The sequence below is a fragment of the Mustela lutreola genome, chromosome 17 (genome assembly GCF_030435805.1).
Source record: "Mustela lutreola isolate mMusLut2 chromosome 17, mMusLut2.pri, whole genome shotgun sequence".
NCBI classification, from domain to species: Eukaryota; Metazoa; Chordata; class Mammalia; order Carnivora; family Mustelidae; genus Mustela; species Mustela lutreola.
In genome coordinates this window covers 21,278,353-21,305,916 of record NC_081306.1, presented here as the reverse complement: position 1 = coordinate 21,305,916, position 27,564 = coordinate 21,278,353, and the positions used below count along the sequence as shown (strand labels likewise).

The 27,564-nt window shown below is 54.6% G+C and overlaps 2 protein-coding genes, 1 long non-coding RNA gene and 5 other non-coding genes across 15 annotated transcripts; 7 read left to right on the top strand and 1 right to left on the bottom strand.

Moving 5' to 3' along the window:
* The first annotated feature begins 643 nt into the window (after positions 1–643).
* ZNF213 (zinc finger protein 213) lies at positions 644–7,317 on the top strand. Of its 6 annotated transcripts, XM_059154011.1 has the most exons (7): positions 1,207–1,462; positions 2,324–2,455; positions 2,770–3,282; positions 3,966–4,089; positions 4,169–4,341; positions 4,539–4,662; positions 5,682–7,317. In XM_059154011.1, exons 3-7 carry the CDS (start codon positions 2,884–2,886, stop codon positions 6,416–6,418), a joined length of 1,557 nt encoding a protein of 518 aa, XP_059009994.1. In that variant the 5' UTR covers positions 1,207–1,462; positions 2,324–2,455; positions 2,770–2,883; the 3' UTR covers positions 6,419–7,317. The 6 variants fall into 6 exon arrangements, with proteins under 6 accessions (XP_059009993.1, XP_059009994.1, XP_059009997.1 ...); XM_059154010.1 differs by lacking the exons at positions 1,207–1,462; positions 2,324–2,455 and adding an exon at positions 644–1,199; XM_059154014.1 differs by lacking the exon at positions 2,324–2,455 and having other exon boundaries at positions 4,271–4,341; positions 5,736–7,317.
* Positions 7,318–7,453: 136 nt separating this feature from the next.
* LOC131819200 (uncharacterized) lies at positions 7,454–16,688 on the top strand. Of its 3 annotated transcripts, XR_009349085.1 has the most exons (12): positions 7,454–8,670; positions 8,756–8,896; positions 9,001–9,196; positions 9,294–9,382; positions 10,320–10,427; positions 10,565–10,732; positions 11,269–11,491; positions 11,802–11,918; positions 12,330–12,404; positions 12,696–12,802; positions 13,343–15,178; positions 15,357–16,688. XR_009349085.1 is itself a non-coding variant. In XM_059154015.1 (11 exons), the coding sequence occupies exons 1-11, from the start codon at positions 8,596–8,598 to the stop codon at positions 13,484–13,486; spliced, it is 1,443 nt and encodes a 480-aa protein (XP_059009998.1). In that variant the 5' UTR covers positions 7,454–8,595; the 3' UTR covers positions 13,487–16,688. The 3 variants fall into 3 exon arrangements, 1 of the variants encoding a protein (XP_059009998.1); XR_009349086.1 differs by lacking the exon at positions 10,320–10,427; XM_059154015.1 differs by having other exon boundaries at positions 13,343–16,688.
* On the top strand, positions 14,302–14,374 carry TRNAR-CCG (transfer RNA arginine (anticodon CCG)). Its single transcript has one exon. It is a non-coding gene; the product is annotated as a tRNA-Arg (tRNA).
* TRNAR-CCU (transfer RNA arginine (anticodon CCU)) lies at positions 15,865–15,937 on the top strand. Its single transcript has one exon. It is a non-coding gene; the product is annotated as a tRNA-Arg (tRNA).
* A 6,125-nt stretch (positions 16,689–22,813) lies between the features above and the next one.
* Positions 22,814–23,005, top strand: LOC131820236 (U2 spliceosomal RNA). Its single transcript, XR_009349549.1, has one exon. It is a non-coding gene; the product is annotated as a U2 spliceosomal RNA (small nuclear RNA).
* A 2,125-nt stretch (positions 23,006–25,130) lies between these two features.
* TRNAK-CUU (transfer RNA lysine (anticodon CUU)) lies at positions 25,131–25,203 on the bottom strand. Its single transcript has one exon. It is a non-coding gene; the product is annotated as a tRNA-Lys (tRNA).
* Positions 25,204–25,484: 281 nt separating this feature from the next.
* On the top strand, positions 25,485–26,607 carry LOC131819651 (uncharacterized). Its single transcript, XR_009349269.1, has 2 exons — positions 25,485–25,727; positions 26,164–26,607. It is a non-coding gene; the product is annotated as an uncharacterized LOC131819651 (long non-coding RNA).
* Positions 26,329–26,400, top strand: TRNAP-UGG (transfer RNA proline (anticodon UGG)). The gene has a single exon. It is a non-coding gene; the product is annotated as a tRNA-Pro (tRNA).
* Positions 26,608–27,564: the final 957 nt, after the last annotated feature.

Here is a 27,564-nt window from a genome sequence, read left to right as displayed (position 1 = left end):
ATATCCATAGAGGTAGAAGTGTAAAAACAGACTAAAATAATAATGTTCACTTCTGAATGGCCTTAATAGGAATATATTTTTACCTCCAGTTATTTTTGCCTTCAGTTAGTCAGCAAATACTGTGCCAGGCACAAATCTAGATGCTAGGAGTAGGGCAGTGAAAACGCTGACCTCACGGAGTTTATAGCCCAGTATTGGGGGACAAATATTACACAAGTATGTCAGGTAGTGCTAAAAGAGAAAAATAAGGTAGGGCAGAAGCATGGCAGGAGGCTGTTCACATAGGCTTAAGGAAAGCCAGTTGGAGGGAGCGACATTTGAGCAGATCGAGGGTGCTAGTTTTGTGGATACAGATAAATTTTCCGTACTTAATTCCGTACTTGCATAATCAAATCAAAAGACATCGCTTTATATTTCAGGAAATATGTATTTCCTGAAATACAGATATATATAGCCTTGTATATATCTATATATAGATAGGTATAAATAAGATAGCCTTATATAGAAATACAGCCTTAGATCTCCAGGTAGAGAAGAGTGTGGGAGCAGGTACAAATGCATGGGAAGGAGAACCCAGAGCTCCCCCACCGCCCCGCAGACGAAGCTGCTGGCGGGCGACCGGGGGGCTCCCCGGGATCAGGGTGACCGCGTGCGGCGTACTGCCACAACACCCCCGCCGAAGCTCGGGTGGGAAGATCGCCGCAGGAGGCTCCGCGTCCTTCGGGGGACTGCATTTCCCAAGAAGCTCCACGCCCCGCTAGGCGCAGCTAACGACTTCGGCGAGGACGGGACCCAAGAGGCTGGAAAGGAGTACCCCGGAGCCGAGCCGCGCGCATTCAACTCGTGGCTGGGCCAGATGCCGTTTCGGCCCACCAGACCAGCCATGGCTTTCCCTTTTCGCCTTTCACCGACCGGGGTAGGGTAGAGAAATAGGAAAAAACGAGTTTAGAAGCTGATCTCAGCTCGCGGGCATTAGGTGGGCGCTGCTACCTCCTGATTGGCCAACTCTGGGAATTCTCCTCGTTCATTGGCTATCCGTCAGGAAGAAGGCGGACTCAATGGGTGAAGGGCTTTTGGGGGCGTGTAGTTCGAGTGCTTCTTGCGGCGCAAGCACTGTGTGGTTTCCCGGCGAGCCTCGCGCGAACTTCCGGCGCAAGAACCTGGAGACGGAACTAAGAACCCCTGGACAGTTGTGGGCGGTGTGTATCCTGGGGGCGGGCCCGGCGACGCGGGCTGCGGGGCTCCGAGGTAGAGCGCAGGGCTACGGGTAGCAGGGGCCGGCGCCTCGAGACAGAGGCCGAAGGGGGCGCGCGCTGCTAGGAAGCGCCGGGGGTGGGGTCGCCTGCGCCCGCCTTGCCCGCCCGTCGCCTCTCAGCTGCGCGCTGGCGAGGTTGCTGGGGTCGGAGCGCCGGGCTCCGGCCGGTCCACGTTCCCGCCCGCCGCGTCCTGCCGAGCGACCCTGGTGAGTCCCGGGCCCTCTCCGAGCGCAGCCTTCTCGGTCACTGGAGGATGAGAATGGAGCGCGTACTTTTCAGGGGTGTTGTGAGGAGTAGGAGAATAAAGTAAATAAAGTGCTTAGTGTGTAGTAGAGAAGGACTGGAAACAAGCTGGGTGCCTCTCTTGGGTAAGAACCTAGAGCGCATTCACACTTTGGAATCAACCAGAGCGGCTGATGAAGAAGCATTGTTAGGTGGGAAAAGCAAGATACAAAATAGTACGAGCAGTAAGACCTCGTTTCTGTAAGCACACAAAACCACTTGGTTTTCCCCGTTCCTATGGATACATTTCCAGTAAATGGACAGGGAAAAGTCCAGGAGGTCACATGTCATACTGTTAATGGGAGGGGGGTGCAACTGCCCTTGGAAGGGAGCTCCTATTTTATGTTTCTGTGTTGTTGAAATCCCCCGCATTTTATTATAACACTCTGTGTCACTTTTTTTTTTTTTAAAGATTTTATTTATTTATTTGTCAGAGAGAGATCACAAGTAGGCAGAGTGGAAGGCAGAGTGAGAGAGGGAAGCAGGCTCCCCGCTGAGCAGAGAGCCCGATGTGGGACTCGATCCCAGGACCCTGGGATCATGACCCAAGCCGAAGGCAGCGGCTTAACCCACTGAGCCACCCAGGCACCCTCTGTGTCACTTTTTTGTTGTTGTTGTTGTTGTTGTTGTTGAAACAAAAGAGCAATTGAGGAGAATTTCAAAATACATACTTTTCAGGGCTATTGTAAGAAGTATGGAAGGTATAAATATGTGTCATTCATTCGTATGTACCTGTGGATAAATAGCTTAGCCTGGTGTCTGTGAGCTCTTTGCCGACACCCCAGGGCCAAGATGTCTTGGAATTCAGAAGTTTTCAGATTCGAGGAAGGTAATCTAGCACACATGGTATATCAAGCAACCCCACCAGAGGAACCTACAGCAATACTCAGTCATCCAATGTGAGACAGAAACACATGGTAAGTACAACTTAGCAAATATTTACAGGCTGAAGAGATAAATAAATATTTTTGCTGTAAGCTATACGAACATTTACCTTGAGGGAGATAAGTGGAGATTATGAATGTGGTCACATCAGTAGGCCAGGTAGTGAACACCTGGGAGTTTTGGATCTCAAAGCCGAGGATAAGGGGCTGTAGACATGTGTTGGTAGCACAGAATCACATGAGCGAGGCCTAAAGAAGACTTCAGAGCCAGGAGAGGACAGGAGCAGGCTGGCTGGTGTTTGCTCATGTATTCCCCGCCTGACCCCTGCATTTTGCTCTTTTCCCAGGAGTACCTGTCCAGATGCCCACCCGGCTGCCACAGGGGATCCCTCTGGGAGACTGAAGGGCAGGCTCCCAGGCCCAGGTTGAGGCCAGCCAGTCCTGAGCTTTAGACCAGAGGAATGGCAGCACCCCCAGAGCCTCAGGATGAGGCCCCTGGGGAGGGAGAGGGGCTGCTGATTGTCAAGGTGGAAGATTCCTCCTGGGAGCAGGACTCTGCCCAGCAAGAAGATAGCAGGGATTCTGAGGCCTGTCGCCAGCGCTTTCGGCACTTTTGCTATAGGGATGTGGGCGGGCCCCATGAGGCCTTCAGCCAGCTCTGGGAGCTCTGCTGCCGCTGGCTGCGGCCAGAGCTGCGCACCAAGGAGCAGATCTTGGAGCTGCTGGTACTGGAGCAGTTCCTGAGCGTGCTGCCTGGAGGCGTCCAGGGCTGGGTCCGAGATCGGTGTCCAGGGAGTGGAGAGGAGGCCGTTGCCTTGGTGGAGGTCCTGCAGAAGCAGCCAGTGAAAGCATGGCCGCAGGTAAGGGGCCCCTCTGCACCTGGCTGGCACCTGGCTACAGAGCGGTGGCCATCTCCGTAGAAACAAGTCCTCCAGGGGTGGTGGTGATGCAGAGCCAGAGGAAGCAGCAACAGGAGCATGTCATACAGGTGTTGCCTTTCTGAAAGACACTGTCCAAATGAATCTGGTTTCTTTTTAGTGGCTTTGGAGGGTGGTCCCAGTAGGACCAAAGGGGGCATGCTCCAGGAAGGCAGTTTGAGCTCCATGCTGGTTCTACAAATACAATGTTCTGCTGTAGTCCAGGCCTTGGGGATATAGTCATGTGTAATGAGAGCAGCAGAGTGGGTATGAGAAGGCAGCTGTCTGTGTGAACCCTGCTCTCTGAGGGGTGTTGGATTCTTGACCTTGGGGAAGGTGCTAATGAGTGGCTGGGGTGTGGTGTTCCGCCCTGGGTGTGGAGGTCTGCCCTCACAACCCCGTACTCAGGGGCTCTGTGATTTGGCCTTGGGGAGCTCTTCTTGCCTTGTGCTTGATTGGGCACACAGCACTGCCTGGTGTCACCTTCTCTGGATTTTTCTGGGACCCCATGTGGATCTCCTTCCCCACGTCCTGAGGGACGTGTCCTGTGTCTCCTTCCCAGGGATTAAGCTCTGTCTCCCCCGTCCGGTCTCGGTGCTGATGAGCATGTTGTGGTCCCCGCACAGGAAGTGCCCTCAGAGGAGGTGGAACCCGAGGCTACAGTCCAGGGACCCCAGGCCAGGGGGCTTCGCATGAAGGTGGGGGCGCGAAGCTGGCCTCCTGCACCTTGGGAGCAGCACAGCTGTGGTGGTAAGTAAGCTTGTAGGCCCCACATTGCTGGGCAGGGGCCTGGCTCCTTCCCGAGCCTTGTGCTGAGGGTAGCAGGAAGGGTATTTCTGTTCCAGAAAGCCTAGGGATGCGTGTGCATGTACACATGTGAGATCTCACTCCTGGCCGGGGCTGGCGTCTGTGAGCCTCTGTTCTTCTTCAGCCCAGCTTCCCGCTCTTAAAGAAGGGAGAACCAGAGAGACAGCCGACACCTGCTTTGCCTCTGAGGCCCACGTGAGTTACCAGTCCGTTTGTCCCCTCTGAGGCCCTCGGTGCCATCTTGAGTCCCTAAAATGGACCTTGTCTTTTCATTAAGGCCTCTCCCAGCTCTTTGCTTGGACTCATCCTGTCCCCCATCCCCAGGGGTGCTCCAGAGTGCTAGTTCTGAGCCAGATGGTTTGTTTTTGTTTCTGTTTTTGATCTTATTCAAGGGACCTGTGACATTTGGAGACATTCCCTTCTATTTCTCCCGGGAAGAATGGGGCTCTCTGGACCCTGCTCAGAGGGAACTCTTTTGGGACATAAAGCGAGAGAACTCCCGGAATGTTGCTCTGGGTAAGCAGTGGGTGCAGACTGGACCCTTGGGGTCCTTGGCTCCTCTGAACTAGAAGTAGCAGCTGTGTCCCGGTGACAGAGGGTGGGGGCGGGCAGGCCATACACCCGCAAATGTTCCTGTTGGAATCCTCAGTCTTCCTACCTCCTCCTTAGCTGGCTGGAAACTGGCTTTCGCTGGGTCTTTTCAAGAGCCCTGGGTGATTTTCCCTTCGTGTCAGTGTTCATTTTTCTCGGCCTGTGAGTGTGTGTTTCCATATGGTGGGTGCTCGCCCCGAGTCAGCACTGTGCCGAGCTCTCATTTGGGCATTTTCCTGTGATTCTCACCACCTGCTGCACAGAAGTGTGGTCGTGGGTCACAGACAAGGGATCTCAGAGAGGTCAATGGACACTGAAGGGACTGAGCCGGGACTGTCCTTACGACAGCCCACGAAGAGGGGCTGACAGTAGGAGTGAAGAGGGGCTGACAGTAGGAGCACTGAGCGTCCGTGTGCCAAGGCCTGGGCCCTGCTCTTCGGAGGCCGCCCTCCTGCAGCTCCTGTCCCCGCTAGAGCCTTTCTGACCCCTGTTTGGGGCTTATCTCGTGGAATCCTCATGACCCAGCGGACGGGCTAGGATCATTCTCTGTGCAAATCTGTTGTTGAGTTTAGGGGATAAGAGCTTGTGGAATGTGAGTAGCCACCTAGGCGGAACCCATGTGGCTTCTCAGTTTCTGGTAAGAAATACTGAGGGTTTGGGTAATTTATAAATTACCTGAATTTATTGTTTCAGCGCTTGAATAGCCAAGGTTCAGAGCATGGGATGTGGGGTGCCAGTGTGGATATGACTGTGGGAGGTTGGGCGTGTGATTAGTAGGCATCTATACAGGCAGGATCGGCCGACTGGATCCCCTTGCCTCCGCCTCAGAAGTGTTTCTCTGTGGCCGTTTTGTCATGTCCCTATTTTATGGCAAGGAAACTGAGGCTGGGGTCTGTGCAGCCCAGGGCTTTCTGGACCTGAGTCCTGTTTCTGCCTCGCCCCAGCTCTGGTGCCAGAACCCAGTGGAACTGAAGAGGCCGCCCCCTCTCGGCTTGCAGGTTTGGGGCTCCGGAGCCACAGGGAGCAACCCGGGCTGGAGGAGTCAGTGATGGCACCGGGGGGCCAGGCCGGAGACGGTGGCCGTGGCACCGGCCATGGCGACGTGACTGCGTCCTGGAGCCCCAAGGAAGCCGAGGCTTGGGAGGGCGAGGCCCGGCCGGGGGCGCCCCTGGGCCGCGCGGTGGGGGCGCGCAGAGGGCGGCCGCCCGCGCGGCGGCGGCAGCTGCGGGACCTGGCGGCCGAGAAGCCGCACAGCTGCGGCCAATGCGGCAAGCGCTTCCGCTGGGGCTCGGACCTGGCGCGCCACCAGCGCACACACACCGGCGAGAAGCCGCACAAATGCCAGGCGTGCGAGAAGAGCTTCCGCAGCTCGTCGGACCTGCTGCGCCACCAGGGCGTGCACACGGGCCAGAAGCCCTTCTCCTGCTCCCAGTGCGGCAAGAGCTTCAGCCGCAGCGCCTACCTGGCCGACCACCAGCGCATCCACACGGGGGAGAAGCCCTTCGGCTGCAGCGAGTGCGGCAAGAGCTTCTCACTGCGCTCCTACCTGCTGGACCACCGGCGCGTGCACACCGGTGAGCGGCCCTTCGGCTGCGGCGAGTGCGACAAGAGCTTCAAGCAGCGCGCCCACCTCATCGCCCACCAGAGCCTGCACGCCAAGATGGCCCAGCCTGTGGGTTGAGGGCTGGCGAGGGCCGGCGTGGGGCGGGTCTCCTGAGGGTGAAACAGGCACTGCAGCCCTCCTGGGCCTCCATCTGGGCTGCCTGCCCTGCCCTAGGGCCTGCCCCCCCCCCCCCCCCCCCCCCCCGTACCTCATGGCCATTTCCCTTCTTCCTTCCTGGGGCCGCAGCACATTCCTTGCCCGTGGCCTCTGCGTGGGAGACAGGCTGTGCCGTCAGGGAAGTGTGAGGACTGGGGCAGGGCCTGGGGTCCTCCGCACTGCCCTACCACCCCCCCCCCCCCAGCCTTGCTGGCCCGCGTGGCTCTTTGTTCCCTGCCCTGTGGGCTGAGTCTGTGGGCCTGGCCCTCTGCCCTTCTAAGCTGTGCCTTGCACTGGGTGTGGAGGACAGGCCATGACCTGTGGGATGCTGCTGGGCTCTGGGAGGGACAGCCTATCCTGGGGAGGATCGGGGTCTTGGGTATGGCCACAGGGGGCTTTCCAGCCACATCCCCTCCCATTTCTAGGCCGTGACCGCTGGGTCCTGAAAGGAAACCGGCTGCCTCTGCTCTTAGCCTACTTGCCCCCAAGCGAGTCCCTGAGCGCACTCCCAGGCCAGTCTGGTGAGGGTGGTGGCAGCTCCAGGGATGGGAGGCCCACACTGAAGACCAAGGACAGGGCTGCTGGAGGCTGGCTGTCCCCGGCGCCCCCCCCACCAGAGGTGTGGGGTTCGTGATACTTAACACTAGCACTCTGTTAGCGCTCAGTCGCTGACTCCCTAAGCACTGCATTCCATGCTGCAGGCCACAGTGTCTGCAGATAGGTGACAGCAGGGACCCACCACAGGCTCTCTGAAGGAGCTCGGCTCTGCTGGTCTCCAAAGGGCAGGCAGCAGAGGACATTGAATAAATAATGGAATCTTTCTCTAGGCTGATCTGTTCTTTGTGTGGTTGCTGGGTGGGGGTCCCGGAATTCACACCTGTCCAGCTCCTGGTTTGGGGGTGCCAGTGGCCCTGGCGTGGGGTGGTTGCCTGGTGGAGACCCATTCTTGGCTTCCAGGTTGTCTGGGCCCCAAAGTACCGGCGGGAGTCTCAGGACTCTCATCAGCTTGTGTCAGCCGAGGACCGGGGGCAGCTCAGGATGGGACAGCTGGTGACACCCCTCGCCACCCCGGCAGGACAACAGGAGAGCTGAGCAGGTCTTCACCGGGCTGCTCCCTTTCTTCTCAATGGCAGTCTGAAGAAACAGGCTTGGGTGCGAGGTGACTGGGGCGGGCAGCACGGTGGCTCTGGCTGTTCAGGGGGATCCAGTACTCCAAGCGGGTCCCGATGCTCAGATCCCTTAGCTGGAGAGGACGGCTGTCAGAATGGGCCCCATTCCCCACCCAGAACTTGACATTTGACCCATCCCCTGCTGAGCACTCCCCCTGCCCCCGCCTGGAGCCTGTGCAGAACTGGTGGGTGCATGGTCAGGGGGCCTCCTGCCCCCACAGAGCCCTTCCCAGGTGGCCTGGTAGTAGCCTTGGCAGGCCGCCTGAAGGGTGGTGGGGGTAGACAGCGACAGAACGTTCCGTCCCCTAGTCTGTGCGCCAGCCTCTCCCGCCCCAGGGCCCTTCCTCAGCCAGTCCCCCATTTAACACTTGCTTCATCTTGAGCTCGCTGTGATGGACCGGACTTCCCAGATGAGGCACCTGGGGCACCGCTGTGGATAGATGACTCCAGTGGGGGTTTCTGCGTGTGATACAGCACGCGCTACCTCTCCCCATACCCTTGTGCTCAAGGCTGCCGTGTGCACATGTGCTGGTGGCGTGGGTGGTGTGCAGGAGTGAGGGGGCCGGTGAGAGCTGCGTGTGGATTTCTCGGTGCTGGTAGCTTGCTCGGAAGGGAGACACTCCTGTGTAACAGGATCAGATAGGCGGTGGGCCAAGAGCTAAGAATAGGATTGGGCATAGGCTCCTGGCTCAGGTGGGGGTGTGCCAATGCCAGCCAGGAAGTAGCCCACGGGAGCCAGAGAACAGTACAGGGACTGAGACAGTGGGGCCTATGGCCTAGGGCTCCAGGGAAGGAGCAGAGTCCAGCTCAGCTCATAAACAGAGCTGATAGGACAGGGCTCAGGGAAAGGACAAGTTCTGGGATCTGGGGCATCGGCACCAGGGGCAGGGAGTACACTTGGTGCTCAGAGGAAGCCCCCACCCAGCCCCCATGGCCTTCCTGGTGGCTGGGACCCTGCAGGTGGCCTCCCAGATGGCAGATGCTAGACAGAGTCTGGAAAGAAAGGTAGTGGGAGGCACTGCCTGGCCCAGCCCATTCCTGGCTTTCAGCTGAGCCCTGCCTCAGCCCAACTCTGCCCTTGCTTTCCCAGGGGAAGTATGGCCTGCAGGGTCCCAGGGTGGCTCTGATACTCAGCAGCCCTGGGGTGTTAGACTCCACTGTTGCTGTCCTGGAGGGCGTGTTCCGGAGCCTGGGCTTTGAGAGCTGCCAGAAGAGGGAGGCCTCCCTCCAGGTGAGTCCTCACCCGCCTCTGACCTCACCCTCATCCCAGCACCCACCCCTAGGCCCACCCTGTGGCCTCCCCGGACTCAGGCTCAGCTTTTGCTCTTGTCCTAGGGCTTCCTCGGGGAGCTGGCTGGGTTCTGGGAGCAGCTGGATGCCCTTGGGGGCCCTGTGGGCTGTGCCCTCGTGGCCTTGGTGGCCCCTCGTGGGCAGCTGAGGCAGCCCCAGCAGCTGGTCTGGGAGCTGAACCGCTGCAGGGCCCTGTGGGGCTGCCCCAAAGTTTTCCTGCTGCTCTCGACGACTCCTGGGGGTGAGTGGGCTGGGCAGGGACACCGGTTTTGGGACGGCACAAAGTAGGGGTGGGGGTGGGCAGGCCCTCCAGGCCCATGTACCATTTCAACACCCAGCTGCCCCTGAGCCCGGAGCCTTCCTCACTGGCCTGAGCCAGCTCTGTGGCCGATTTCCTCACTGGTCTCTGCTGCAGCTGCTGACGGAGGTAGGGGCTCCAGATGGGGAATCCCTGGGAGGGGGTCTGTGCCAATCACTTCCCCAGGCTCTGCTGTGCTCTCCTGACCCTGCTTGGCGGTTCGAGTCATTCACACCCACCCACCCCCATTTGTTTTACAGTTGAATCTTTATCGTCTATGCATGTGGTATCATTCTTGAGCCCTTGCCTCCTGCCCCACCCATGCCCCTGCTCACAGCCTACTCAGGATTCCTGACACTCCCAGCCGCTTCTCAGCTCACACCTTTGCCCATGTCACTCCCTCTGGCTTGCCCTCCTGTTGTCCCAGCCAGCCTCACACGTTCCCTACCAGGCTGTCACTGATACCCTTCCTTGATTTCCTCGAGTCTGCGCCTCTGCTTCTACCCAGCCCTGTTCATACTTACACAGACAGACGGTGACTGTCTGTCAGACTGCAGGTCCCTAGAAGCCAGAGTGGTGAATGATCCCGTACTGGTCTGGGCTGGAGCCCCAACAGTCTCACTGGGCACTTGGGTGGCTGCTGGTGACCCTGGAGGTGAAGGGTGGGCCCAGGCTCCACTCCACAGCTTTCCCCAGCCTGGTGTCCTCCCCAGGCAGTAGCTACCCTGCGAACCTTCCCAGACAGGCCCCAGCCTGCTCTAGGAAGTGCCCCAGCTCTGCACACAGTGATCCCTGAGGTGGGGCGTGGTGTGGTTAATGGCATGGCCAGGATCCACTTAAAGACATCCATGTCCAGGGATGCCCATGATATTGAACATGAACTAGGACATCCCCTTCATGCTCTCCCATTCTTTTGTCTGTGTCCTTCCTCCATTTTGGCAGGGGACCCCAAAGAGACTGCGGTAGCCACAAGCTAGGCAGGTTGTTCCCTGAAGCCAGTGCCCTGTTCCCTCCCCAAACTGAGCCCCCATGGAGCAGCCCCCTATGGGTTCTCTGGTCCCCCCAGGTCTTCTACAGGACAGCCAAAGAGTCAGAGGCCTCTTACTGCCCAGTCCTCCGGAGCTCCTTGAGGGGCGCACTGTGCCTGGGGGATGTGGAACCCTGGGAGCCCCAGGTGAGGGGCACGTGGTAGGGTGAATGATGTGACAGCAGATGTGAGCAGGACAGAGGCTCGGCGAGACCTGAGATGGGGGGATGTGAGGAGCTGGGAGGTTCTGAGACCACTCTGAATGCTCCTTAACTTGTCTGTAGCCAGAACCCAGCCTCAGCACTCACTATGAACTGTCTGGGACCAGAGCCGCCCTCCTGCTGTCCGTGATCCGTGGCCGGCCCGGGGCCCAGCATGATGTGGAGGCACTGGGAGGCCTGTGTCAGGCCCTGAACTTCAAGACCACCCTAAGGACAGACCCTACGGCCCAGGTGAGGTGAAGGCCAGAGCTCTGGTAGGGCTCTGAAGGAAGCTCCCCCCTCCACCCCAGGACCCAAGTGACTCTCTGCAGGGCTTCTCACCAGCTCTGGCTTCCATCCTTCCTGCTGCATGTGTGGGGAGCTTGCCTCCTGGGCTCCGGCTGCGTCCCCCGCTGTTTCTCCACTCCTCTGCTCCAGGCCCCAGCAGGACCCTCCAGCTTTTCCTTCGAGGGTCTCAGCTTCCTTCCCAGACACCTGTCAGCTCATTGCTCTCCCCTCATGCTTCTTTCCTTTGTGGAGCATTTTCCCTGCCCTGGCCAAAGACTCAGCTGCAAGAGGCTAGACCACATGATTCTCCCAATTAGGCCATGCCAGGTTTGCAGTGTGTGGGGGAGTGTGTGTTAGAAAAAGGACTTTCTCTGTGGGCCTGAGGCTGGTAGGAGGTGGGAAGTAGGGTGGGCAGGGACTGGACAAGCCTCCCTGGAGGGCCACCAGGCACTGGGGAGGACAAAACCTGGGCCCAGGCCTCCATCTTGTCCCCACTCCAGGCTTTCCAGGAGGAGATGGCCCAGTTCCGAGAGGGCCTAGATGCCCGCAGGGTCCCGGTGAGCTGTGCCCTTGTGGCCCTCATGGCCCATGGGGGGCCACAGGGCCAGCTGCTGGGGGCTGACGGGCAGGAGGTCCAGCCAGAGGCACTGGTGCAGGAGCTGAGCCGCTGCAGGGCCCTGTGGGGCTGCCCCAAGATCTTCCTGCTTCAGGCTTGCCGTGGAGGTGAGTGGGGCTTGCCCATCCTCTCCCTGCTGAAGGCCAGGCCAGGTCCCCGCCTCCCAGGACTTGCTGTCCACCTTCTCCAGGAGGCCTCATCATGGGAGCTTCACGTGCACTGCCCCACCTCCTAGCCTCTTCTAGAAGTCAAGTCTATGAATTTGAGCACTTTACCCTCAGCACATGCATTTCCATCCTTTGGGTCCTTGCAGCCTGGCAGGCCTGCCCTGGATTTCTGGGGGATGGGCTTGGACCCCTGGGGGCACCCCAGGTATCTGCTGAGCCAAAGAATCTGTATATCCCCGCTCCCTTCCAGGGCAGAGGGACGCCGGTGTGGGGCCCACAGCTCTCCCCTGGTTCCGGCGCTGGCTGCAGGCATCACCAACCACCCCCTCACATGCAGACATCCTCCAGATCTATGCTGATGCCCAAGGTGGGCGTGGCTTCCTGCTGGAGCCCAGGCTTGGCCAGGGCTGGTGGGAGGGCTGTCTGGTGTGCCTCTCCAGGGCTCTGATCAGGGTCTTGCCAAGAGGATGGAAAGGAAAACCTTCCGAAACCGCAAGGGCCACTGAAAATTGAGGGCTTCTGCCCCTCCTTAAGCCTCAAAACAACCCTGGAGGCAGGAAGGTGAGACAGCTTTCCTAAGGTCCCACACTCGTAGGTGGCAGAGCTGAGAGACTTGAGTTCTTTCAGTGGTGGTGTTGAGATTTGAGTTCTGATTTGCCTTTTCCACCCTGGGCTAATTCTCCTGACTTCCCCGTGTGCCCGTGAGGCAGGGCTGGGGGGACCTCTGGGGCTGAGAGAGTCCCAGGAGGCTGGGTCAGTGCGTTGCTCCCTCTTCCAGGCAGGTCCTCCGGGGGCCCCACTCCAGGGAGCTCTGACCAAGCAGACATCCTGATGGTCTACGCAGCTGCAGAGGGTAAGCCTGCTGCATGGGGAAAGCCCACTACATGGGGCCCTGCGTCCTGGCTAGATGCCTGGGGTGGCTTTAGGGGGGCCACGGCTGGACAGGGTCAAATTGTATATTCACTCCATGAATATCAAGCACCAAGTTGTTCCAGAAGCCAGAAGTTCCTGCTCTTTGGGACCATTCCCTTGCCTGACCCCTGGGGTCCTGTCTGTCTGCACTCCTCCCCACCCCTGTTTCTGCCAACAAAGAGCAGCAGGTGGGGCCCAAGCCTGATGCTCTGACCCGGGTCCTCTGGCCTAGGCTGTGTAGCCTATCGGGATGATGAGAAGGGCTCGGACTTTATCCAGACTCTGGTGGAGGTCCTCAGAGCTTACCCCGGGGGAGAGCTCCTGGAGCTGCTGACTGAGGTGTGTTGGGTTAGGGGCAGAGACCTGGGGAAAGGGGCTGGATTCATCCTTCTCCCCAGCCCTGGTGTTCTGATCACCTCCCATTCACCCTGTGGGTGAGCCAGGCCAGGGCCCCTGGTGAGAGCCACAGCAGGTCTTAGAGGGTTCTGCTCACTGGAGAAGGCAGTTGCGCACCTGGCAGGGCCCTTGGGGGTTGCGGTCAGGAACAGGGTGAACCAGCAGAGGCTGTGGGGCTGCAGGCTTTATAGTATAAAGAGTGGGTGGCATAATAATAATTTCACAGGCTTGCAGGGAACCGAAGCCCCTCAGACCGAGAGCAAGTGGAGGGTGGGGGAGCCAGCTGGGTGGGGAGCCCTTCTTGCTGTGTGCGGGGCACATCTGCCAGGAGCAGAGGGCTCATGGTTAAGCCTCTGAGGCCCCCTGAGGGCCCACAATGGCAAGGTAGCGCTTGAAATTTTAGGCCTTCTCGTCCACGGGGCTCCAGGCTGGGTGCCCAGGGACCTGGCAGTCCTGGGCACAGGCTGAGTGGGGTCTTCGCAGGTCAACCGCCGGGTGTGTGAACTGGAAGTACTGGGTCCGGATGGCCAGAGGCGCCGCAAGGCCTGCCTGGAGATCCGCAGCTCGCTGAGGCGCCGGCTCTGCCTGCAGGCGGGACTGTGCCCGCTGCCGTTCCGGGGTTGCTGACCACTGGGGGCTACGGCCCAGCGCCGCCGCTGACTCCATCCCCTGTCCTGGTTCCTCTTGTGTAAATGGGCGCAGCAGTGCGGGCGCGGGGCGCGGAGGTGGGGGGACTGCAGTAAAGGTCTGTGGGTGATCGCAGTGCTCGTGAACAGTGCCTGCCCTCGGGGAGGTGACCCAGTGAGAGAACGCATGCCACGTGACTGGCACCCCGTAAGGGTGCACCTATGCTCCTGGGAGCGGGGGTGGGGGTCTGGGCCTTCCCACGGGCGCGGGGACCGAGGAACCCGGCCCGGGCTAGGCTGGGCTGGAGGTTCGGAGAGAGGACAGCCGGGGCCCACGTCGCTGTCCCAGCTTGCGCACTCCACAGGCGCCCCACGCTGGGGCCGTGGGAATGCAGGAGATGAGGTCTCGGCTTTCACGCTGGTCGGAGCCCGGGCTGGGACCACAGGACTGGACAGAGCACAGCAGGCTGACCGGTGCTGTGATGCGGGAAGCGCGGGGGCTGCACAGGGAGCAGTGGGCAGTCTCTGACCCAACGCGCTCCGGAGCCACGTAGGGGAAGAGCTCCCAACGCGCCGGTTAGGGCCGGAGCCTGCCCCCTCACCGGGGCTCGAACTCGTGCTACAGTTCGTTAGGGCGGTCCTCGCCGAGCTGCCAGGCCTCGTTTGGTTTGCGTGGCCGGGCCCACAGTTTGCAGCCCCACCCACAGAGGGCCCGAGGGGCGGAGCTCCTCGCTGGTAGGAGCATGCGCATTGTGGTGCACTACACAGGCGCCTGGACCAGCTTTATGAGAGAAGCTAGGGAAACGTACTCGGTGGGGCCGCGTGGCCTAATGGATAAGGCGTCTGATTCCGGATCAGAAGATTGAGGGTTCGAGTCCCTTCGTGGTCGCTGCAGTGCTTGTTTTTCCTCCCTTGACTTCACATTTTCCCTTGGTCCGAACTGCACTCTCCGCGGAACCTGAAAATGTTTGCGCTGTGCCCCCCTCCTCGCGGCGCCCCACCCTGCAGCACCCGGAAAACCGCCGAGCTCCAGAGTTCCAGCACGCGTGGAGCTCGGGAGCTTAGGGTCTGGTCTGCACCTCCCTCGACTCGAGGGTGCTGCGGGGCCCTGAAGGCACCAGCGGTGTCCTGCTGACACCCGCATCGAGTCCGGGAACCTCAAACGAGGTCAATATAGTTCAGCCGACTAGAGCTGTGACAGACGGGTTGTTGGATTGTTGCGGGGATGAGGTGGGGGGGGGGTGGTCCCAAGGTCAGAGGACAGGTGCGTTTCAACATACAATAGGTTCTTGTGATGAAAAGTTTTGGAAATAGTGACGGTTGGATGATATTGTGCATATAACTGATGCCACTGAATTGTACACTTAAAAACGGTTTAATTGGCCAATTTAACGTTAAATATATATATTTTTTACCACAATAAAAAATGTTTTAAAAAATCTAACAAATTATTCCGATTTCTTACAATGATAGTGTACCTAAATGGTTTGTGTGCATATATATGTAAAAGTTTAAACCTAAAGAATATGCCCAGGATTGGGTCATCATTGTACCTGGAAAAAAAAAATGTCTTTACCTGCGGACCCGACTTCTCTCCAAGGGATTCTGGTTAAGCCAGGTAACCTAGGTGATGTAACCTCCTCCCACCAGGTGACCGCCAGGGCAGTGGCAGCCGGAGACCTCATTCGGGAAGGTAGGCACAGGTGACCTGGGGTCCTGTGGGGGTGTTACTTTATCGTTTCTGTGATGCTTCAGCGGTTTGAAATTCATTATGGTGAACATTTTGGAGATGGGAAAGAACACCTGTCCTCTGGTGGGAAAGCTAACGCTGGGTTCTCTGACCGTGAGAATCTCCTACTCCACCGACGCAGCTAGTCCGAGGAGAGCCATTGCGAAGGGCGCTCAGGGCAAAGACCTCGGGCCACTGGGATCTGTTGAAAACCGCGGAGACCTGGACACCTCCTTTCTACGGGGCAGTGTAGGGAGGAGGGCTGGTACCCCTCTTCTCTCCTCTCCCACATTTTGCACAGGCAACTCCTTCTTGCTAATAGTTATGACCGGACCCGGAGTCTCCCAGAAGGAGAGGAAAGTGCTCGCCCAGGATTTGATCCCCAGGCTTCTCTTACCCTAAGCGAGGCTCACACCCTAGTCCAACGAACTGAGCGACACCTGTGGCCCGTTCTTTGGGCTCCGTCTGCGCATGCGCGGTCTCTCTGCGATCCGGAGATGCTTTAGCCACCGGCCAGGTGCTTTAGCTGCGGGCCGAATGCAGGTGTTGAAGGGCCGGAGAGGGGCAGAGGAATCTGTGTGTAACCAGTGGGAACAACGGGAAGGTATCAGAGAGACTGGTGTAGGACCATTGCAAGGTACCCATTGTCGGCCCCGGTGGCCTAATGGATAAGGCATTGGCCTCCTAAGCCAGGGATTGTGGGTTCGAGTCCCACCCGGGGTACAAAGGGCTAAGTTTTAGACTCCCTCCAAAGGGGAAAAAGTGAAATGCTTGTGCAGTGGAGGAAACCAAATTAAAGGTGCTTGAAGTTGCCCAGTCCTAGTCCTAAACTACTAAATTGGTTGTCTTTATTTTCTAATAAGGGGTGCACGTTTCCAGCTTTCAGAAAGGAATACTTGCATCATTTACCTTTTAAAAATAACCATCCATTCTACTTGATGATATAAAGGAATAATTGTTCATTTTTCCAGGTGTATTAATTTTATAGTGGTTCTATATATTTTTAAAAGTTCTTTTATAAACAGACCCAAGGCAATTATTTGGAGATTAAATTATATGACAACTGTTTTTCTTTAAAACACCGGCTGAGTGCTGACAATAGTTATAAATACAGTAACGTATACTTGCAAGTTGCTTTCAGATGAGATCTGAAATGTTCTCAGCACACACGCAGAAAAGGTAGCTATGTGAAGGACGGTAGTGTTAACAGTGGTAAATATTTCACAAACCTATGTGTGTATCAAATCATCACATTGTGCACCTTCAGTATATATCATTTTTATTTGTCAATTATCTGTCCATAAAGCTAGAGAAAATACAATGGGTTGCTTGGAGGTATAGACAAAACAAGGTAATGGTTGCTAATGGCGTAAGTTGCTAATGGCTTAAGCTGGGGGATGAGGACCCCTTAAACTATTTCTCTGCTTTAGTGCATGTCTGGAGTAGTCCATAATAAAGTCTCCTCTTTTTTTCATCCATGCAATCCCTGTCTTCATCCTGGAGATAGAAATCTCCCAACTTCTGCACATGGTGTAGAGTAAAATCAGAAACCTCCTATACCACATGTTCATGGAAGGGAAGACCACTGGAGCTTTGCCATATACATATACAAAAATAGTTCTCTTTTTAAAATTAACATATAATGTATTATTTCCTCCGGGGGTACAGGTCTGTGAATCATCAGGCTTACACATTTCACAGCACTCACCATAGCACATACCCTCCCCAATGTCTATCATCCAGCCACTCTCTCCCTACCCCACCATCCCCTAGCAGCCCTCAGTTTGTTTCATGAGATTAAGAAGCTCTTATGGTTTGTCTCCCTTCTGATCCCATCTTGTCTTGTTTTTTTCCCTCCCTATCCCCATGACCTCCCACTGCCTCTCAACGTCCTCATATCAATGAGATTATATGATAATTGTCTTTTTCTGCTTCATAAAATATAGTTCCCTTTTGCCTTCAAAAACCACAAGTGAGACTCTTCTGTTCCTCCAGCTTTGGCCTTACTTCTCCCACTTTCCCAAATATCTGGAAACCCGTTATTCCCCCTGCAATCAACAACATCATCTCATGTCTCCCACCACCGTGGGAGGAGACTGGGGACTGCAGAGCTATCCGAGGATGCTGGTGCTTCCCTTGCCAATGTTTCTACATGCCTTCTTGAAAGGTATGTCTTCTGGGTGATGTCAGCGGGTGGTGGGTGTCCGCATCATGTGTGCTAGATCTGCTCCAGCATCCCCATCTAAGTCTTTGGCTTCCTTTCTCTACTCGGTGCCAGGGACGTTCTCACATCTCAGTCTCATTATAGGCTACCAATGAGTTCAATGCTTAGCCAACCAACCCAGAAACATGGCAGAACCACATTCAATTGCACAAAATAACATGTTAAGTATAGGCATTCTGGAAAGTGCTCCCAGGTCAATAAACACCAGATGAACAATAGTATCTCATCCTCCTTACTCCAATGACCTTAGGTTCCTTCCCACATGTATTTCCTGGGTCTCTGCTGGCATAAATGAGCACCACGTGCAATTCTTTGGTTGAATAAGCTATTTCCTCCGCATGCTGATCTGGCTGTAGTCATGGGGCCACATGGGGCCAGTGTTAACAAGGGTGGTTGGTGTGGGCTTTGTGGAGTACTGCCATCCCCTTGGAAGACAAGTGCTCTGGGTAAGATTATTATAGGACATTGAAACATGGGAAGCCTCCTCTCCCGATTCCAAACTGATTTTGCTGACAAGGAAACCCAGGTCAACTTTGTTTGAGCCCACCCAGAGGTCTCCACGTCTTTGGCCCAACTCCTTCATAATCAGGGCCATTTCTTTCACATGAAAGATTTCCTGAGGCTGTGAACTCAACTTCCAATGTTGTTCCACAACACGTACATTTCAATGATGGGTTTGATCTTTAGCAATATCAGCCCCACAGCTATAAGATTATTTCATGCCAATCATGTAATGTCCCTGGGCTTCTGAACATGACTTAGGCTGAAACTTTAAAGACCTGGTCTTGCCATTTCCTTTCGGTGAACAAACCAGTGGCCCCCAAAAGAATCCCTTCCAGGCCACAGTCCTCATAATCACCTTTGCTGCCACAGCACTTAAGGACAGCAGCCACATGGTCCTTCCGGGCACTGTTTCATCATAATCAACCAAGCCATATATCACTTGGTTGATTATGATGCCACCGTGTGCCATTAGTGACTGGCATCCCATTTCCCCCGGCAAGGAGCTTGGCTGCTTTCAAACTTCTCACCAAACCAAGGTCCAGGCAGCAAACCCATCCGTGGGTGTTGGAACCAGAGAAGGTTTGTCAAAGGATACAAACTTTCAGATGTAAGAGGAATGAGTTGCGGGAACCTAATTTGCAGCATGGTGATGAGAGTGAGTAATACTGTATGGTGGGCTTGAAATTTGCTAAGGGGGTAGATCTGGAGTAACCACGTGACTTGATGGGTGTGTTCATTAGCTTGATTGTGGGGATCAGTCCACAATGTATACGGATACAAAACAACTACATTGAACACCCTCAATATGTAGGGGTTTTGTCAGTGCTATCAAGCTGGGGTGGGCGAAAGAAAAGCCATCCCTGATTTTAACAGACTATTGGAAAAACAATGGTTAACGAGGTACAAAGAGTGGCCCCCGAGGCAGTGGAGGAGGCAGAAAGGTACTACAGAAAGGGGCTCCGACCTGCAGAGCCGCGGGCCAAGGGGAGAGGTTGTGGTCATGAAACGTCAGAAGCTTGCAGAGGGCCTCGAGGAGCTTGGGAGCAGATTTCGGAGAAAGAGTGCGGCGCGGCTAGCCTGGGTGTCACTGAGTTCCGAGGAGGGTCCCCCCGCAGGCGGCTCTCGCCGGAGCCTCTCAGGAGCCGTGATGAGGCGGATTCTGTGTGGGTTGGGAGATCTCATGCTGGGTTCAGCTGCTGTTCCTGGAGCAAGAGGTTACTTCCGGGATAAGGGGGGCGGGGCGCGGCTTGGCGGGAACAGGAAACCGGAAGCGGCGCGTCCCTTCGTCCTCCAGCCGCTCAGTCGAGGCCTCCCGTCTGCAAAACCTAACGCGGGTCCGCTGGCCAAGCAGAGTGGCACCCAGTAGGGTCTAGAAGGGTGAGCAGGAAGCAGGGAGAGAAGAGCGTGATAACTTGCACCCCTGCCCTGCCTCGCCGACCGCTCCCCTTCCTTCCAGCCGCTTCGTGAGCGCGCTCCGGTCCAGCTCCCCGCCTCAGGCTTGCCCCCGGGAGAGCTGTTGCCTCAGCTGTTGGAACCAGACTCCCCGGATGAGGTTCTGAGGTTGAGTCCCCTGCTGGCCGCCTGGCACGGAAGACCACACACCCCCGAGCCGGGGAGGGTTTTGAGAAAGGCTGGGGCGCCTCAACGCGGCCTCTATTCCGATCCTCGCCCGCGGTGGCTGCGGATAGACCGGAGGCGCTGGGAGACGAGCTGCGCTTGTCCCGCGGCTCCGGGCACCTCAGCGACACAGTGGGCCGGGTAAGGCCCGGGGGAATGATGCGGCTGCTGCCTTGTATCTTTTTTTATTTTTTTTTTTAAGTTTTAATTTTAATTCCATTTAGTTAACATAGTGTGACATTAGAGTCAGGTGTACAGTGTAGTGACTGGGCACTTCCGACAGCAACCAGCCGTTTGTTCTCTGTGGTTAAGAGGCGGCTTCTTGATTTGTCTCTCTCCTCTACTCTCCCTTTGCTTGTTTGTTTTGTTTCTTAAATTCCACATACGTGTGAACTCATGTGGCATTCGTCTTTCTCGGGCTGACTTATCTTGCTTAGTATTATACTCCCGGGCTCCACCTGTGCCGTTGCAAACGGCAAGCTTGCTTTCTTTTCCGGGGCTGAGTAATATTCCGCTTTTTATAGCTACACATACCACATCTTTTTAATCCTCATCAGTTGAGGGACACTTGGGCTGCTTCCATAATTTGGCTGTTGTAGAAAATTCTGCTATAAACATCAGGGTACATGAATCCCTGAATTTTTGTGCTTATGTTGGTTGGATAAATACTCAGCGCAATTGTTGGGTCAAAAGGTAATTATTTTTGACTTTGAGGAAGGTCTGTACTGGCTTGTAGGGTGGCTGCAGCAGTTTGCTTTCCTATCAACAGTGCATGAGGGTTCCTCTTTCTCTGCATCCTTGCCAACACGTGCTGTTTCTTCTTTTGTTGACTTTAGCCATTCTGACAGGTGTGAGATGATATCACATTATAGTTTTGATTTGCACTTCTCTGATGATGAGTGACGATGAGCATTTTTTCATGTCTGTTGGCCATCTGGATATCTTCTTTGGAGAAGTGTCTGTTCATGCCTATTTTTTAATTTTTTAAAAATGTTTTTAAAAGATTTTTTTTTTTTAAGTAATCTCTACATCCAAGCGGGGTGTGAATTTCACAACTCTGAGATCAAGGGTCACATGCTCCATGGACTGAGCCAGCCAGGTCCCACGTGCTCATTTTTCAGTTGGATTATGCCTTTTTTGGAGTCAGGAGTTTTATAAGTTCTTCATATATTTTGGATGCTAACCCTTTATCAAATATGTCATTTACAAATATCTTCTCCCATTCCATAGCTTACCTTTTAGGTTTTTGCTCATCATTAACTTTACTGCGCAGAAGTTTTTATTTTGATGTAGTCTCCATGGTTTTTTTTTTTCCTCTTGCCTCTGGAGATGTGTCTAGCCAGAAGTTGCTACAGCTGATGTCAGAGAAATTACTGCCTGTGTTCTCCTCTAAGAGTTTTATGGTTTCAGGTCTCATATTTAGGTCTGTAAAACATTTTGAATTTATCGTTGTGTATGGTGTAAGGAAGTTGTCCGTTTCATTCTTTTGCTTGTAGCTGTCTGATTTTCCCAGCACCATTTGTTGAACAGAGGGTCTTTTTTGCATTGGACATTCTTTCCTACTTTGTCAAAGGTTAATTGACCATATAATTGTGGATTTATTTGGGGTCCCTGGCTGGTTCAGAAAAGCATGGAACACTTGATCTTGGAGTCATGAGGTTGAGCCCCACCTTGGGGGTAGAGATTAGTTAAGTAAATAAATATTTTAATTGTGGATTTATTTCTGGGTTTTCTCTTCTGTTTCCTGATCTATGTGTCTGTTTTTGTGCCTGTACCATACTTTTTTGGTTACTACAACTTTGTAATGTCAGGAACTGTGATGCCTCCAGCTTTGCTTTTCTTTTTCAATATTGCTTTGGCTAGAGCTGGCTGCCTGGGTGGCTCAGTCATCTGACTTGATTTCAGCTCAGGTCAAGCTCTGCATAGGGCTCTGTGCTCCTCGTGGGGTCTGCTGCAGATTCTTTCCTTTCCTCTCCCTCTGCCCCTCCTCCCCACTTATGCACTCTTTCTAGGTGAATACATAAAATCTTAAAAAAAAAAAAAAAGATTTCTCTGGCTATTCAGAGTCTCTGATGGTTCCATACAAATTTTAGGATTCTCTTTTTCCCATTCTGTGAAAAATGCTGTTGGTATCCTGACAGGGTTTACCTTAAATGTGTAGATTTCTTTGGACAGTATAGACATTTTAACAATTTTCACTCTTCTAATCCATGAACATGAAGTGTCTTTACATTTCTTTGCATTGTCTTTGGTTTCTTTCCTCAATGTTTCATAGTTTGCAGAGTACCGGTCCCTCACCTCCTTGGTTAGGCTGTTGGAGAGCATCTTGAATGCACTGAGACAAAAGAATGACATGGTTGTGTTGACTGATGATCAATTCTGAGCACTCTGGCAGCCTGGAAAGCAGCCCACGTGTCCTTCACCTGAAGGGCCAATGAAGCTGAAGACCAGGCTTGGGGCCTCGGTGTAAAAAGAGCTGATGCTGAGAAAAAGCTGAATTCTCACCATTGGCAGATTGCCAATGTCAGGGTGCTGAGAGGGAAGAAGTGGGACCCAGAGACTTGGAATGGGTCTAGGTGGGCTGATGGATGGAGACCTAGGCTTCCACCCCTTCTGCCTCAAGGCTGGGAGGAACCTCAGATGAAGCCAATGCTTACAAGACAATGTTTCATCTCTTCAGGATTCTACTCCTTCTCCAGGCCCCTGGGCTAAACACGGGTCCCATCACAACTGAGAAAGTCCAACCACTGCTCAGAAGGAGGGGTACTCTAAACCCAGCGCCATAGTACCTGGGTAACGCATCAGCAGTAACCCATCCTGGATCAGGGTTGGGAGCTGGAAAAGGGACAGATGATCTCTATGGGACTCTTCCTTGGCATAGACCTTAAAACCCCAGCAAGCATCCCTCCAACTGGTTTTAATACACAGCCCGCTTGGCTTCCCGAAATGAAGTAGAGTTGCCAGAAATACCGTGGCGAACGGTGGAGAAAAGAATCAGAAGGGACAGAGATACAGGCATGCTAGTGGCCGGCACCATCAGAGCAAACACCCACTGCTATTTGTGTGTCTTGGCAGTGCCTGGAAGCAATGCCATTTACCAAGGGAATAATACATGCCCAGTGGAGGGGATGCACCAGCATCTTTGAGAAGCTTGGGAGTGATGGTCTCTGATCCGGCAGGTACTGTGACATATCCAAAGTAGAAGATAAGCCTGTGTACCTTGCATCCCCTATTATTAAGAAAGAAGCCTAGTAATCACTTCTCTACCTTTTGGCTAAGATCAAGTGTAGTATCTGTTCTTATCAGTTTAATATCTGATACATCCTCTATCCGAGGACAATATATTAAATGGAATTTTGGAGTAAGGAGTTGGAATAGGAGCTTGCTCCGATCCACTCCACGCATTCACCTGGTATTGCAGTATCTCCAGGAATGGTGCACCCTCCCCACTAAAGTAGTAAATAAAAAATTTGGGAGGAAAAAAAAAAGAAAGAAGCCTAGCACTCGGTAGGACCCCATGATGGTTAATTTATGTCACCTTGGCCAGGCTGTGGTGCCCAAATGTTTGGTCAAACACAAGTCTAGGTGTTGCTGTAAAGGTAATTTTTTTTTTTTAGATGCAACTAACATTTTAGTATATGTGCTGCCGAAGTGAGCACAAGATGCAACTAACATTTAGATCAGTAGACTTGGTGAAGCAGATGACCTTCCGCAATGGAGGTGGGCCTTGTCCAATCAGTTGAAGGTCTTGGGAGCCAAGACTAGGCTCCCTCAGGAGGAAGGAATGCTACCTCTGAGGCATTCTAACTCAAGACTGCAGTATCGGGGCGCCTGGGTGGCTCAGTGGTTTGGGCTGCTGCCTTTGGCTCGGGTCGTGGTCTCAGGGTCCTGGGATCAAGCCCCACATCGGGCTCCCTGCTCTGCAGGAAGCCTGCTTCCCTCTCTCTCTCTCTCTCTCTGCCTTCCTCTCTGCCTACTTGTGATCTCTGTCTGTCAAATAAATAAATAAAATCTTTTAAAAAAAAAAAAAAAAAAGACTGCAGTATCTTCTTTTGCTGGAACTTCCAGCTGTCAACCTGTGATCCAGTTCTTTAAAAATCAATCCAGGGGCACCTGGGTGGTTCAGTGGGTTGGGCCTCTGCCTTCAGCTCAGGTCATGGTCTCAGGGTTCTGGAATCGAGCTCCAAGTTGGGCTCTCTGCTTGGCGGGGAGCCTGCTTCCTCCTCTCTCTCTCTGCCTGCCTCTCTGCTTACTTGTGATCTCTCTGTCACATAAATAAATAAATAAATAAATAAAATCTTTAAAAAAAAATCAATCCAGATAGATCTCTGTCTTTTCTATCTTTTTATGTTCTGTTTCCCCAGAGAACTCTGAAAAATACAGTCTCTCTCTTTATTTATTTGAGAGAAAGAGAGAGCCTGAGGGAGAGTGAGCAGTGAGGAGGGGCAGAGGGAGAGGGAGAGAGAGTCCCAAGCAGATTCCATGCTAAGCACAGAGCCCACTGTGGGGCTTCCATCTCCTAACCCTGAGATTACAGCCTGAGCCGAAACCAAGAGTCATTCGCTTGATGGAGTGAGCCACCCAGGTGTCCCAAATACAATCTCTTTTGGATGGGTAGGGTGCCCTGGCCCAGCCACCAAGAGGCACCTGGCACATGTCTCCTCAATCCCTAGCCCATTTCCTCACCTGCATGGAAGCGTGGGTTTTCTGGGATGCAGCAGGACCTAGAGAGGCTGGGTGCCAGAGCAGCAGAAGTGGCCGGAGGAATGGACCCCTGGAAACCAACATTACTCTGAGGACCCGACATCCTGACTCACGGCTGTTGACCAGCCTCAGGATCTGGGCAGCTAAGCCTTTGGACTCTCATATCCTTCCACAGAAAGAAACCCACAGTTCCCTCTCTGCTTGCTTCTCAACAAGTGGACACACTAACCTGTCCTCAGAGTATCCCATGATTTCTAATTTTTACTTCAGAAAGAGGAGAGGAGTTGGGACAGGGCTGGACTGCCGCTTCTCTGTCCACCAGCGAGGGAAGCCTGGGCAGGGGGCGCACTACTGGAGAAGACCAGGGTCAGGAAGAGGGAGTACCCCCATTACAGATGGGGCCCCATGTGGGCCCCCAGTCAGGGCCAGAGTTGATGAGGTTCCACCTTTAGCTGAAAATCCACTCTATGCTGTTTATCTGTAGCTCTCCCTCAGCCCACAGAGCTGAGACTTAACCCCGTTAAGTAGTGGGTTCGAGTGGACTTAACCCCTTAAGCTGTGGGTTTGAGCCCTATGTTGGGTGATATTCTTGGGTTGGGCTGCTTAGTGCCTGACCAGATTGCCAACTTCAAGGAAGTTACTTGAAGGGGAACTCCTCAGAGAGGCTTCTGACTGTTGTGTGTACTGTACCTGGAACTTTCACATAAATTTCAACTTCTGTAAAATTAAAGATTACATATAATGGAATCTAAACAGCGGAAGCAAGTTGCCCAGAATCCTGGCCTTCCTGGACTGGGACAGGTTCCTCTTAGTAAGGGGTAGAATCAGTCCCCTGTTTAGTTGTAGGGCTATCAGGATAAAAAGCCACGCCCAACGTGGGGCTCGAACCCACGACCCTGAGATTAAGAGTCTCATGCTCTACCGACTGAGCTAGCCGGGCAGATGTGAGACTTCCCACCGCCACAGGCTTCCAGGCAAACTGAGGAACTTTGCTGTTCTGAGCCTGTTAAGGACAGGTCCTGGAGCCTCTGCGTGCTCCCTCCCCGGCACAACGCTGAATTCGAGTTCCTTTCCGCAAGGAGCGAGGGCAGGCCACTGTGCGCCGTGCTGTGCTGTACTGTCGGTGTGTCTGCGTGGCCCAGCGGCTCAGGGGAGCCGGGTGTGGGGTGAGGGCATGAGGCTGAGCGTCACGGGGGCTGGCCAGTAAGGAACGTGGTGTGATCCTCTACTAGGATGTGAGAGGTGCCAGGTTCCAGTCACAGGCGATCCGTGGGTTTCCAGCTGTCCCCCTTTTTAGTGGGCAGCAAGAAGCGAATCCGAAGGACTCCAGGGGCTTGCTGTCGGGACAAGCCGGGAAAACCCTCCTCCCCAAGTCGGTGCTGGACCCCTTGTTAGCGCAAGAGGAAAGAGAAGATGGGAGAGTAAAAGTCTGGAGCGTTGGGGCAGCTGCCCGTTTGGGAAGAAGTGAGCCTTGATCCCAGTTCTGACCGCTGCATCGGGGTTCCAAAGTTGCTAGGAGCTTCTGGGGTCAAGCCCGGGTCTGGGGTTGGGGGGCAGGGGAGGGCTCTAGTGAGGACAGGAGCCCTGAAGTCCTTCCCCGACTTGGAGGCTCGACTGGGCTAGGCTGGCCGGTTGGAAGGCAGCAGAGATTCATTCTCAGGCTCCGGGACTGTATCCCACGTTGGGTGAAATTTTTGGGCTGGGGTCCACCATGAGAGACCTCCCTGTTCACCCGGGCCACACAGACTCCGCAGGGTCATCTGCCGCCGCCGCCTCTGATTGTTCGGCGCTGGGTAGCCTTCGGCAAGGGCGGGGCCATCGTTGTGGGGGTGGGGAGCGGAGTGGGGAGGGGGCCTGAAGGTCTAGGGTGGGACCGGCTGCGCGCTCTCTCTCCCCCCAGGTTCTGGCTGCATTGCACTCCTTCCTCTTCTGGAATCGAAACCGAAACCTCTCTCCACGCACCTTCCCAAGGGATCAAGAAGCCAGGACTCGTAGAACTAGGGGAATGCCCTGAGGCCAGGGCACAAGCCTCCAAGGACAAACGTCAGGAAAGCTACGCCAACGTGGCTCGTTGGTCTAGGGGTATGATTCTCGCTTTGGGTGCGAGAGGTCCCGGGTTCAAATCCCGGACGAGCCCATCTTTTGGACCGGTGTCACGCGGCAGGTCCTGGGCAAGAGGAAACTTGGGTCCACCACAGGCTAGTCTGCTTCTCCGAGAGCAGGAGATCTGGTCTGTGTGCGGAACTGTGCAAGCACCAGGGAGTCCCATCCTCAGGGATAACGACCCAACTTCCTCTCGGCACTTTTTTTTTTCTCTTTGTGGTATTAAAAGGTCGTTTGCATACATCTTTTTCCTTCTGGAGGGGCTACCAGAAAGCCCTTCCACAGATAAGGGAAGGAAGGAAACCACAATGGAAATTGGGCATGGGGAGAGATTTGGTCTTAGTTTTGGGGCCATGAACGACTAGGGCACCCCATAGGCGCCCCATCCACGCTGGAAGAAGGGCTGTGTTTCAAGAGGCTTTATTCAGGGATGGCGGGCCCAGCAGATGAGCCATTGAAAAGATGGGTTGAGGCTCATAGCTCCAAAGCCAAGGGGCAGATCCTGCCCTGGGGTGGAGGGGGTGGAGGTGGGGGGTAGGGAGGGCACAGAGGAGGCTCTGGGTATTCTGGGTAGTCCAGGAGCAGAGAAAGTTCTAGAAAATGCGGTCCAGAGCCTTTCTTGTGGTTTCAGTGAAGGTGAGACAGGTGAGGCAAAGGGAACAGGCTTAGATGGGCTAGTCTGCACTAATTTCAGCTGCTTCTAGAACATAGCTCTGTCCATAGTTGTCTGTTTCTTGGCCTTGAGGTGATCCTGGCAGGGGGATAGGAACCCCCAGTGTGTGAGCCCGCTGAAGGAGGTGATTGGGGGCTGTAGACTCTGGAATGGTTGGTTTGCATTTGAAATGTTTAGGACAATTTGCTATCTCTAGGAATTGGCCAACCCTGGGAAGGAAAATCTCTCCAGGGTCAGCAAGGATCTGATGTCAAGGTGTCAGAGTATAGAATATAAAAGACATGGTTCATATGAGCCGGGCCGAAGGCAGTGGTGGACATGTCAGGGGCCCCCAGTCTGGGAGGAGTTTCCTGATCTCAATCCCAGAGTCAGCCCCCGGATTGTGGCATAGCGCCCTCACCAGGCGGCTGCCTGCAAGTACAGACCGGTGGGCCTCCTTTCTGACCCAGTTTGTTCACTTAAGCCCAGGGCGGTATCCCTTTTATGCCTCCTGATTCTGGAGTCCCTGAGGGGAGCAGGTCTGCA